Genomic DNA, 12,616 nt, shown 5'->3' on the forward strand with positions numbered 1-12,616 from the left:
GCAAAACTATGGTTTTCCCTTTTCAGACAATATTTAAGAGCACCAGTTAGTAATTATGATTGTACAGACATATTTAACAGTTTATTTTTGTATTTAGGAAAGATGTTCCAGGAAGACATTTTCTTAAAGTCATGTTTCCTCTGTCTTCTTCCAGGTTCTCCAAATCTAAGAATGAAGCCTCCCCCAAGGAGAGAGTCTAGTCTGGTTTGTATTTTACATTTTTAATTTTTGCTATACCACCTGAATATTTGTCTTTTCATTGTTTAGTTTTGAATCCTAATAAAACTATAATTTAAAGAAGCAGTAGGCTTATTGCACTTTGTTTATTGGGTCGAATTTAGCGTGCATTTTCAAGGACCATGGTAGTCAGTGTAATCACATCCATCAGTGAAGGTCCAGCACTAGTGATGTCCCGAACGGTTCGCTGGCGAATAGTTCCTGGCGAACATCGCTTGTTCACGGCGAACATATGCAATGTTCGGTCCGCCCCCTATTCGTCATCATTGAGTAAACTTTGACCCTGTACCTCACAGTCAGCAGACACATTCCAGCCAATCAGCAGCAGACCATCCCTCCCAGACCCTCCCACCTCCTGGAAAGCATCCATTTTACATTCATTGTGAAGCTGCATTCTTAGTGAGAGTAGGGACAGTGTAGCTGCTGCTAATTTGATAGGGAAATTGATAGCTAGGTAGTATTCAGTGTCCACTACAGTCCTGAAGGACTAATCTGATCTCTGCTGTAAGGACAGCACCCCAAAAAGCCCTTTTTAGGGCTAGAACATCAGTCTGCTTTTTTTTTCTTCTGTGTAATGTAATTGCAGTTGCCTGCCTGCCAGCCTGTGTGTCAGGCTCACAGCGTATACTGTGCCCACTTGCCCAGTGCCACCACTCACTCACTGGTGTCACAATAGCTTGCATTTATAAAAAAACTAAACTTTTTGGACTGTAATATAATAGCAGTCAGTTTCCTTCACATGTGTGCGTTTCAGGGCCTGCCAGGGCACAGTGTCACACCAGTGCAACTCATATCTGGTGTAACAGTAGTGTACATTTAAAAAAATTAAATTTTGACTGTAATAGATTGAATAACAGTTGTCTGCAAGCGTGTGTGTCAGGCCTACAGCGTCTACTCTGCCAACTTCTGCAACTGCACAGTGCAACTCATATCTGGTTGTCACAGTAGCTTGCACGCATAGTACCACTAATCGAAAAAAAAAAAATGACAGGCAGAGGCAGGCCACCCCGCAGGGGCCGTCGTGGTCATGGTGCTGTGATTCCCTTTGGCCCTAGAATAATGCCCAGTGTTCAGGACCCTGAACTTGAAAAGTTCTGAGGACATAGTTGACTGACTAACACAGGACACCCAATCTTCTACAGCTTCCGCTCGGAACCTTGACGCACCATCCTCCTCCAGCTTAGCTTCGGGCATTACACACATGGACGTACGGTGTGATGATGATGTTGTACCCGCTGCTGCTTCCTTTGATGAGTTGTCAGATACAAGTGAAGCGGTTGATGATGACGATGCGTCCGTGGATGTCACGTGGGTGCCCGCTAGAACAGAAGATGAACAGGGGGGAAGTTCAGATGGGGAGACAGAGAGGAGGAGGAGGAGACGAGTTGGAAGCAGGGGGAGGTCGTCGCAAGGAGCTAGAGGCACAGTCAGACAGCATGCATCGGCACCCGGGGTCAGCCAGACAGCACGCCAATCAACGCATGCTGTTGCCACCACCAGAATGCCGTCAGTGTGGCATTTTTTTGTGTGTCTGCCTCTGACAACAGCGATGCCATTTGCAACCTGTGCCAAAAGAAACTGAGTCATGGGAAGTCCAACACCCACCTAGGTACAACTGCTTTGCAAAGGCACTTGATCGCACATCACAAACGCCTATGGGATCAACACATGTGAACAAGCAGCACACAAACTCAAAGCCGCCATCCTCCTCCTGGTCCAGCATCTTCAGCCACGTCAACCACTGCTGTCCTCCTCGCCCCTTCTCAACCATCCGCTACTCCGTCTCTCGCCTTGAGCAGTTCCTGCTCATCTGCCCACAGTCAGGTGTCTGTCAAGGACATGTTTGAGCGTAAGAAGCCAATGTCACAAAGTTGCCCGGCATCTGACAGCTGGCTTGACTGAGCTCTTAGCCCGCCAGCTTTTACCATACAAGCTGGTGGAGTCTGAGGTGTTCAAAAAATTTGTAGCTATTGGGACACCGCAGTGGAAGGTACCGGCCGAAATTTCTTTGCACAAAAGGCAATCCCCAACCTGTACTCGATGGTGCAAAAGGAAGTAATGGCATGTCTGGCACACAGTGTTGGGGCAAGGGTCCATCTGACCACTGATACCTGGTCTGCAAAGCATGTCAGGGCAGGTATATCACCTACACTGCGCATTGGGTAAATCTGCTGACGGCTGCCAAGCATGGAATGCGTGGCTCTGCAGAGGAGTTGGTGACACCGCCACGACTTGCAGGCAGGCCTGCTGCCACCTCCTCTACTCCTCCTACTCCATCCTCTTCCATAACCTCCTCGGCTGAGTCCTCTTCTGCTGCTGCGTCTTGCTCCACATCAACGGCACCCCCCCAGCTCCCCAGGTACTATTCCACATCCCGGATACGGCAGTGTCACGCCGTCTTGGGGTTGACTTGCCTGAAAGTAGAGAGTCACACCGGACCAGCACTCCTGTCCGCCCTGAACGCACAGGTGGATCAGTGGCTGACTCCGCACCTACTGGAGATCGGCAAAGTGGTTTGTGACAACGGAAGAAATTTGTTGGCAGCATTGAATTTGGGCAAGTTGACACATGTGCTGTGCATGGCACATGTGTGTAATCTGATCGTACAACGCTTTGTGCTTAAGTACCCAGGCTTACAGGACGTCCTGAAGCAGGCCAGGAAGGTGTGTGGCCATTTCAGGCGTTCCTACACGGCCATGGCGCACTTTTCAGATATCCAGCGTCGATACAACATGCCAGTGAGGCTCTTGATTTGCGACAGCCCGACACGTTGTAATTCAACACTCCTAATGTTCGACCGCCTGCTCCAACAAGAAAAAGCCGTAAACGAGTATTTGTATGACCGGGGTGCTAGGACAGCCTCTGCGGAGCTGGGAATTTGTTTGCCATGTTACTGGACGCTCATGCGCAATGCCTGTAGGCTCATGTGTCCTTTTGAGGAGGTGACAAACCAAGTCAGTCGCACTGAAGGCACCATCAGCTACATCATACCATTTGTTTTCTTCCTGGAGCGTGCCCTGCGAAGAGTGCTGGATCAGGCCGTAGATGAGCGTGAAGAGGAAGAGTTGTGGTCACCATCACCACCTGAAACAGCCTTATCAGCATCGCTTGCTGGACCTGCGGCAATGCTGGAAGAGGATTGTGAGGAAGAGGAGTCATAGGAGGAATGTGGCTTTGAGGAGGAGGAGGAAGACCAACCACAACAGGCATCCCAGGGTGCTCGTTGTCACCTACCTGGTACCCGTGGTGTTGTACGTGGCTGGGGGGAAGAACATACCTTCAGTGAGATCACTGAGGACAAGGAACGGGACATGAGTAGCTCAGCATCCAACCTTGTGCAAATGGGGTCTTTCATGCTCTCGTGCCTGTTGAGGGACCCTCGTATAAAAGGCTGAAGGAGAATGACCTGTACTGGGTGTCCACGCTACTAGACCCCCGGTATAAGCAGAAAGTGCCTGAAATTTTACCAAATTATGGCAAGTCGGAAAGGATGCAGCAGTTCCAAAATCAATTAAAAAGTATGCTTTACACAGCGTATAAGGGTCACAGGACAACGGGAATCTTAACGGGGGAAGAGGTGAAAGTAATCCTCCTCCTCCCACGACCACGCCGGCAAGGACAGGACGCTTTACAGACGTGTTGTTGATGGAGGACATGCAGAGCTTTTTAAGTCCTACGCATCGCCACAGCCCTTTGGGGTCCACCGAAAGGTAGCAGACTACCTCGCCTTAACTGCAGATATCGACACTCTGAGGAGCGATGAACCCCTTGACTACTGGGTGTGCAGGCTTGACCTGTGGCCTGAGCTATCCCAATTTGCAATAGAACTTCTGGCCTGCCCCGCTTCAAGTATCCTGTCAGAGAGGACCTTCAGTGCAGCAGGAGGTATTGTCCCTGAGAAGAGAAGTCGCCTAGGTCAAAAAAGTCTAGATTACCTCACCTTTATTAAGATGAATGAGGGATGGATCCTGAAGGGACTGACAGTGAGCGATACATTCAACTAAAAAAGGCCTGATGAGGGGGACATAACAGGGTGTCGCGGCTGCCAGCCCGCCGCGTGATATTTAAATCCCTAGCTCACCCCAGTACCTTGCCCGGTCGTGGTTTCCTGTTCCTGGTTTCCTGAGAGTGCTTTATCATTGTGAATCTGATTTCCTGGTATCCTGATCTTGGCTTTTCCCTGGTTATTCTGAATTCTGGTTTCCCTGACTTGGCTTGTGTAAATGGTATTGTGCATTTTCTGGCTTCTTTGACCTCTGCTTTCCCTTTGACCATTCTCTGTCTCTAGCGTATTAGTCCAGCCATTCTAAGGTCCGGTTTACGCTCTGTCCTTTTATTTTCCTTTTCTTACCTATGTATATGTTTACATATAGTTTCTGCGTGCTGGACCACACTAGTAGTCGTGACATTGGGATTAACCTGATAGGAATAGTACTACTTAACACACCACTCCTATCTGGTGGCACATTAGATTGCACGCGCAGTGCCCTAAATTTGAAGTAGGAGGACCGACCAAGCATCTTTTTCCATCTCCCGGTTCCTAAAATCGATGCCATATACACGTCCCCTGATAGGGGACGTAACAGGTACTACTTAACACACCTTATAATAACGCAGAGAGAGGCAACGCAGAGAGAGGAGTCTGAAGAAGAGGACTCAGAGGAGGAAGGTGGCTTTGAGGAGGTGAAAGACCAAACACAGCAGGCGTCCCAGGGGGCTTGTCGTCACCTTTCAGGGACCCTTAGTGTTGTACGTTGCTGGGTCGAGGAAGAGACCTTCAATTACATCAGTGAGGACAAGGAACGGGACATGGCTAGCTTGGTATCCAACCTTGTGCAAATGAGGAGTTTGCGGTTGTGCAAATGGACTGTTTGCGGTGCGTTAAACGGGGAGTTTAGTCTGTCACTGTGAAGCGGGCGTAACCCTTACACTACCTGATCGATACAACATCATACCTGATGTTTTAAAGCACGTTATTCCAAACAATTTAGGAATGTTAGGTGATTTATGCCCTTTATGGATTAAAACTAGACTCTGCATCAACTATGTAATTTTCCATGGGAGTTTTGCCATGGATCCCCCTCCGGCATGCCACAGTCCAGGTGTTAGTCCCGTTGAAACAACTTTTCCATCACTATTGTGGCCAGAAAGAGTCCCTGTGGGTTTTAAAATTCGCCTGCCTATTGAAGTCTATGGCGGTTCGCACGTTCGCGAACATTTGCGGAAGTTCGCGTTCGCCATTCGCGAACCGAAAATTTTATGTTCGCGACATCACCATCCAGCACGCTCTGTGGAATGCCGTAACTTTAGTGATAAATTTAGATGCACACGGCCAGCTGTGGAACAGGGGACACAGGATAACCCGAGAACTTAGACTCCGAGCTGGTCAGGACCTCATCTGGGGCTACAGCCAGAATTAGCACCTCATGGACTAAGAGACAATTGCAAGATTTAGAACTCTGTTTAAGAGAAATCATGTAGCAGAAAAATTGAGAAAAAAATAATAATAAATACTGTGTACCCTTACTGAATACATTACAAGCACCTTTTATAAGGATAAAGATCCAGAAATATGTTTTACCTAACCTTCATATGACATTGCAGTATAACTATTCCGTACTATACTATAATATTGTGGACAAGGGTACGTGGTATCGTCCTAGAGGGAAATCAAGTGATGATCTCAATATATTTGAATTATGGCCCTAAATGATCCTTAATTTATATAGTTGCAAGTCATTTTTGCAATATGTTTTGCTTTTTTGCTTCCATTGGGTAAAAAAAAACAAAAAAAAAAAAAGAAAACACAACAACCAGAAACACTATTATAAAATAAAAAGTCTCTTCAAATAATAATAAAATTATTTTTTTCCATATATAAATACATTTTGAAATATACAGTAAGATTAAAACTTCTTGTCCATTTCCCAGTTAAAGCCAAAAACCTTTGATGCATCCATCTCAGTCCAAAGAATTTTTTTGATTGCACCATGGCAAAATAACCTACTGACGTCTTTATTTTGCAAGTCTCCTGCTCGCCTTAAAATGACATCTGTGTGCAATCCATCATTTTTTGTACAAATGTCAGATTTGTAAACCCTGGCTTAGATTTGATAAACTGCCACAAAACAAAATAGCACAGTGTATCGCGGATAATTATACAATCTCCTGGTTACAGTGTGTTCTTTGCACATGCTGGAAAAGTCATGATTTCAAATATAATTTATTGCGATTTTTTTGTGTGTTTTTTTTTCCTGCAGGGATTCCAATTACCAAAACCTCCAGAGCCCCCTTCAGTTGAAGTAGAGTATTACACTATTGCAGAATTCCAGTCCTGTATATCTGATGGGATAAGTTTCCGTGGAGGTCAAAAGGCTGATGTAAGTAAAAAAAATAGCGTGTTTCTAACTACTAGGGGCAAAAAACAAAAAAATATAGTGTGCCAGACTGGTTAATGGTGTTTAATGTGCTGGTACTACAGTTCCCTAATCTGGTATCAACTCATAATCCTTGACTCTGGTAATTGTGTGAAGTCCCCTACAGAAACCAATGTAACAAAATAAATGGTAATATTTTACTTTATCAGATTGTCTCATAAAGATCATCTGTTTGGCACAGTGCAGCGTTTTGCCGTGCATGCACTAGCTTCCCAATCCTGTCCCATAAAAATGCATTAGATCAACTGAGATTATCGGTCTTGATTATCTTAGCCAATTGAGGTGGGACAGCAGAGCAGAGACCAGCACTGCAAGGGGAAAAGATAAGTAAAACTGCATTTTTCCCACTTGGACTGGGGAGACAGGGGGACAAGCACCTAAATGGCTAACGGTGCACTATGGCATTCCTAACACAGTAGTGTTCCTTTAAGGAAAATCTGTTACATAATATAAAATCTATTCCATGCATTATTTCCCTTGACTGTAAAACAAAAACTAACCAATATTTTAAATAGAACCTTCACACACACTTGCACTTTAATATGTTACCTGTGTTTGTGTGGTATTCTGAAACTTTAAAAAAAAAAAATGAAAAAATAAATTCTTAAACTCACCTACAAAAAAAAAAAAAAAAGTTAGATATATGTGAGACACCAGGCTTAACTACCCACTTTTAAGTATCAATATATTTGGTTTTAGGTGATTGAAAAGAATTCTGGTGGTTGGTGGTATGTCCAGATTGGAGAAAAAGAAGGCTGGGCACCCTGTTCCTACATTGACAAAAGAAAGAAGCCCAATTTAAACCGAAGGACAAGCACACTTACAAGGCCAAAAGTTCCTCCACCCGCTCCACCAACTAAACCGAAAGATGCAGAGGAAGGGTCAGCTCCAGGAACGCTCTGTTCATCTGAATCCAAGGACTCTCCTTTAAAACAGAAATATGAGGAACCAGAATATGATGTTCCCGCTTTTGGTTTTGAATTGGAAACTGAACCAAATGATTCCTCTCAGGGTTACATAGATGATGTTATTGTTGAAAGTATGTTTCAGCCTTCAAAGTCTTCACCTGTATCTTCTCTTCAGAGGGCAAAGTTTAAAGTTGGCGAGTATTCTGAAGAGGTCACTAATGAAGAAGAGACTATTTATGAAAATGATGGATTCCGCCCCTTTGGAAATGATTTTATCTCAAGCAAAGAATCTTGCGGTGATTCAGATTCACAAAAAAGCTCTTCGATTATTCCAAAAAACTCTCCTACTGCAGCCACTTTAAAGCCACCCCTCTTAAAGCAAAAATCAGAAAGAAATGTCAACCAAGAAGCTGTAAAAAGTGTCTCATTCTCAACAAGCGAGGAGAAAAAACCAAGGTCAGTTTCAGATGTAGGTTTATGTACTGTACCAAAGGTTGGTCCAAAGAAAGATACTGATCAAAAAACAGCAGTAGTTCCTTCAACCAAAGCAAAGCCATCTGTTAGACCAAAACCATTTTTAAATAAAACTGACTCTCAAGATAAAATGGACATAAGCACTTTGCGGCGTCAACTGAGGCCAACAGGACAGCTGCGAAGTGGTCTTAAGGGTTCAAAAAGTGAAGACTCTGAACATCTACCAAAGACAGCATCTGATGAGGCGGATAGCATTCCGAGAAGAAGTTCTGTGGATCTCCCTGCTAGTTCATCTCATCCTGTCATTAGTACAAATAATGATGAAAGCAATGAGCAAAAGGATATTTATATAGCCAGGAGCTCCTACCAAAAGGTACTGGATTCAGAAATAAGCTTCCCAACAGGAGCAAAAGTGCAAGTCCTCGAAAAGCAAGACAGTGGCTGGTGGTATATAAAATACAAACATTTAGAGGGATGGGCACCATCACATTTTCTAGAAGAGGTAGACGATACACAGTCTGAAATCTCCACATCTGAACCTGATCCAAGCATATGTAAGAAAAATGAAAATAAGTCAAATAGCCTTGAGAAGATCGAAAAAAGGGTGCAAGCTTTAAATACTATTAACCAAAGCAAGAAAGCAACACCTCCTGTTCCAACCAGGCCCCCGGGAGGGTTCTCCAAACCACCAGGACCAGGAAACAATGTTGTGAAATTAAGAAATGGAATAAAGCAGGTGGCAGTCAGGCCACAGTCTGTGTTTGTTAGTGCACCACCAAAGGATAACAATATTTCTTGCCACTTACGCAGGAATGAATCACTCTCAGCTACTGACCACCTGAGAACTGTTCGTCGAAACTCTTCCTTTAACACTGTCCGTTCTCAAACTAATAGGTCTAAGATAAAGTCTGGAGAAAAACCAGAAGCAGAAACTTCAGATTTAGAAACAGTTCGGTCCCCACAAAGAAATGGAATACCTGTGTCCACTGTTCGACCTAAACCCATCGAGAAGTCACAATTTATTCATAATAACCTGAAAGATATATATATCTCCATTGCGGACTATGAAGGAGATGATGAAACTGTAGGTTTTCAAGAAGGTGTTTCTATGGAAGTGTTGGAAAAAAATCCAAATGGCTGGTGGTACTGCCATATTCTTGATGGAGGGAAACCATTTAAAGGATGGGTGCCCTCTAACTATTTAGAGAAAAAGAATTGAAAGTGTATATACATCTATATGAATATATATATATAGATAGATATATTTATCTGATAAAAAGGTAAAATAAGTAACACTAATGTCATTATTTAGATACAGAACTACTGCCAAGTCTGGAATGCTTTGAATTCTTTTGATGAGGTCATTGCTGGTAACAAGTTGCTCTTTGTAGACAATACGTTAAAAATTGTAAAAAGAACATAGAACATAAAAGATTACAGATTCACTGTTTATGTTTGTTCTACACAAAACGTGTATTTTTGTGCCTTCACTACAAAATGTTTCTACAAAATGTGCAGAAATATTTAAGGAGCTTTGTGGTAAATTTCTCAATTAGTACAGTTTCCCTTCAATCCACACCTTGTTTCTTTCCAAGGTTAGGTAGGGAAGGACGTACTCTATGCGAGTTCTCGCTCAATTTCTATCAATTTAAAAAAGGATAATTAAACATGTTCTTAAATGGTTTTTTTTTGTTAAGAGGTGTTGTGTTCTTCATAGTACACATGTTTATGGATATACTTCTTCAAAATGTATAGGGAGCTCGAGTTTAAAAATACCAAAGTCCAGTTCTAGAAGACCCTACAATGCAACGCCTTAGAAGCTTGCTTGTGATTTTTGTTGGGGTCTACAAAGTCCTGTTTTGTCATTTTCCTCATTATTTTATAGTTTTTCTCCCCAACTTTAAAAATTACTAATCCTGTAGGAATGAATAGGGGAGGAGAGGTGTTAATGAGTAAGAGAAAAATACTGATCTATACAGCTCTGGTCGATTTTATAAACCCTTTGTATACATCAGATAATTACTGGATGTGAACACCGTTCCACGATTGGTTAGTGGTGCGCATTTTGTTGTAACTGGTTTACACACTAACTTGCCGTATACAAAATATCATTATATACTGTATACTGTACATGGAGTATATGTCCAGGTTTGGCTTTAGAAGAAGGAGATTGTTCATAACCTTGTTGTTTACAGAATAAGCCATTGATTCACACTCTGCGGAATTTTTTTTTTTCTTTTGTATATATTGATTTTTCTTTTTTTAATATTTTTTTATGGATTTTCAGGAAAACGTGAATTAAAAGTGGTTTGAAAAAAAGCAGAACAATGCAAAGCAAATTTGTTGTGAGCAAATATGAGTTATGTTTTTGTAAGTGCTCAATTTTTACAAAACATACATGGTTTACCTGTTCGAATACCGTGAAATCATAAATCCGCCAAGTGGATCTTGTCATATTGGTACATTTTGATTCATACATTTTATCGCTATGTACACAATGAACAATAACTGACCCACGGCAAACCTGGTTTATCATTTGTGGAACAAGCCACTGAGCTTATATATGTTTGTAAATATACCATTCTACTCGCACACACGTGTTCAGGAATTATATGTATTATGTAATGTGTGCACTTGAAATGTCAGGAGAAAACTACAAATATATTGATCAATGTTGTAAACATCTAGAATTTATTATAGTGGATTTGATCACAAATCTGACATACCTGCCATTGTTAAGAGTTAAAATGGTGTAATTATATTCAGTATCACACAACAATGGTGTCTACTGGGTACTATATAATATGATAGGCATAGGAGAGGAGGAATTCCAGAATACATTGTTGTTAGAACTTCCAATGCAAAATATTCAATTTTGTTTATAAGGGCTGAACGAAAACCTCCAGTTTTTGTAACAAGTTTGAATCAGGAATATGAAAAACTAAAAAAAAAAAAAAAGAAAACAACCATTCAAATTCATTGATTTTTATGAAAGGATTGCTGGTATTGGTTAAAATAAAAAAAACACAAATAACAAAATTCTTAAAAACAGCCAGCGTGTTACAGGGTTACTGTAAATAGTCGAAACTAAAAGCCTTGCTTCCTACGTTACCTACGTCAAAGTCCCTGGGTGAAATTCTACAAAGAAGTTATTTTGCTCTTAAACTAAAATTGGCACATTTTCGTAACAGAAGTTGCGCAACTTATTATAGTTAACCTGGCAGTTCAAGAGTTAATTGCATACTTGGTTTAACTACCTAGTTGCTGTATATAGGGATTGGCATCTTTTATTTAATAGACTTTTGGATGCACTATATAGTTCTGCTGGACAGTATTAAACAGAGTAATACATAGTTTATCTGCTAGACTGCAGTACTAATAGTAGCAAGATAGTTAATCTTATTAATTATATTATATATATGACTTTTTACCAATAATGATTAAGGAGTAGTTCATTATTTGAAAACTGATGCACTTTACCAATAACAAGATACACTCAAGTGCATTATGAAAAAAAGTGCAGTGCATACAGAACATAAAGCAGGATGTATTTATATATTAAAATATTTATAATTATTTAAGTCATTATACTTCTTTACATCAAGTTGTCGTACAGCTATCTATCTGTAATTTGTAGAGATGCTAAGTTACAGAACAGTGCATTACTTTAGAGCCTGGTGCCCCCCTAAACCATCTGCCCCCTAACAGCAAATTAACAAGTGGGGCAATGCAGACACAATAGGTGACCCTCAGAGCCACTAATGGTGGCTTGTACTTTCAGGTTGATCATACCATTCCACCAGTGGTGAAAAACAAGGTAGCAAGAAATTGACATGATCTAAGCCAGTGTTCTCCAACCCAATCCTCATGGACCACCAACAGTCCAGTTTTTTTCAGTATCTCCATTGGAATAAAACAGGGAAATACATAAATCCTGGACTGTTGGTGGTCCATGAGGACTGGGTTGGGGATCACCATTATTATACTCCTTGAAGGGCAACTGTCACTTTGCACGATTTTTAGAGTTCTGTTTGCTTATCAGTACATTTAAGAAAATAGGCTTGTGAGGTGTGAAAAATAAATCTAAAATGTAGAAATCTACACCTCTTTATCGTACAACTGGGTGCCTCCACCTTCGCTACCTGTCAATCACTGCTATAAGCTCTGTCCTCTGCATTTAACATCAGCCCTAGAGAAAGCAAACAGAGAAGAGGGGAAATGAAACAATGTTTCTATTTCTCCTCTACATTTTGATTGCTTGCCCTGGCGTTGCCTGTCCGAGCTTGATTACGGGATTACGTTATTTTCTCAATCTTTAAAATAAAATTAGCACAATTTACCTATGATTTTCTTCGTTTTATTCAGTGGTGTAAATTCCAGATAAGTTACAGTCCCCCGTTAAAATAATTACAATTAAATAGCTTTTTAGCCCCCATCACGTAAAAGCTAACACAATGGTTTTAGTAAATTTTAAAGCTTATTTCATCTATCAAACAAAAGCCCCTGTTTATCAACAGAAGATATCCTGTATCTCTTCATAAGGCCATTCTTATTTAATTC

General features: G+C 41.6%; 1 protein-coding gene across 4 annotated transcripts in view; it reads left to right on the top strand.

Moving 5' to 3' along the window:
• The window catches only part of SH3PXD2A (SH3 and PX domains 2A), a 266,755-nt gene extending 256,811 nt beyond the window's left edge, over positions 1-9,944 (top strand). For all 4 annotated transcript variants that reach the window (XM_063434631.1, XM_063434633.1, XM_063434632.1 and 1 more), the window contains 3 exons: positions 155-204; positions 6,498-6,617; positions 7,374-9,944. In XM_063434631.1, coding sequence (XP_063290701.1) covers positions 155-204; positions 6,498-6,617; positions 7,374-9,275 — 2,072 coding nt within the window. In that variant the 3' untranslated portion in view covers positions 9,276-9,944. The remainder of the gene's footprint in view (positions 1-154; positions 205-6,497; positions 6,618-7,373) is intronic.
• The last annotated feature ends 2,672 nt before the right edge of the window (positions 9,945-12,616 follow it).

Source organism: Pelobates fuscus, chromosome 10 (genome assembly GCF_036172605.1).
Source record: "Pelobates fuscus isolate aPelFus1 chromosome 10, aPelFus1.pri, whole genome shotgun sequence".
NCBI lineage: Eukaryota > Metazoa > Chordata > Amphibia > Anura > Pelobatidae > Pelobates > Pelobates fuscus.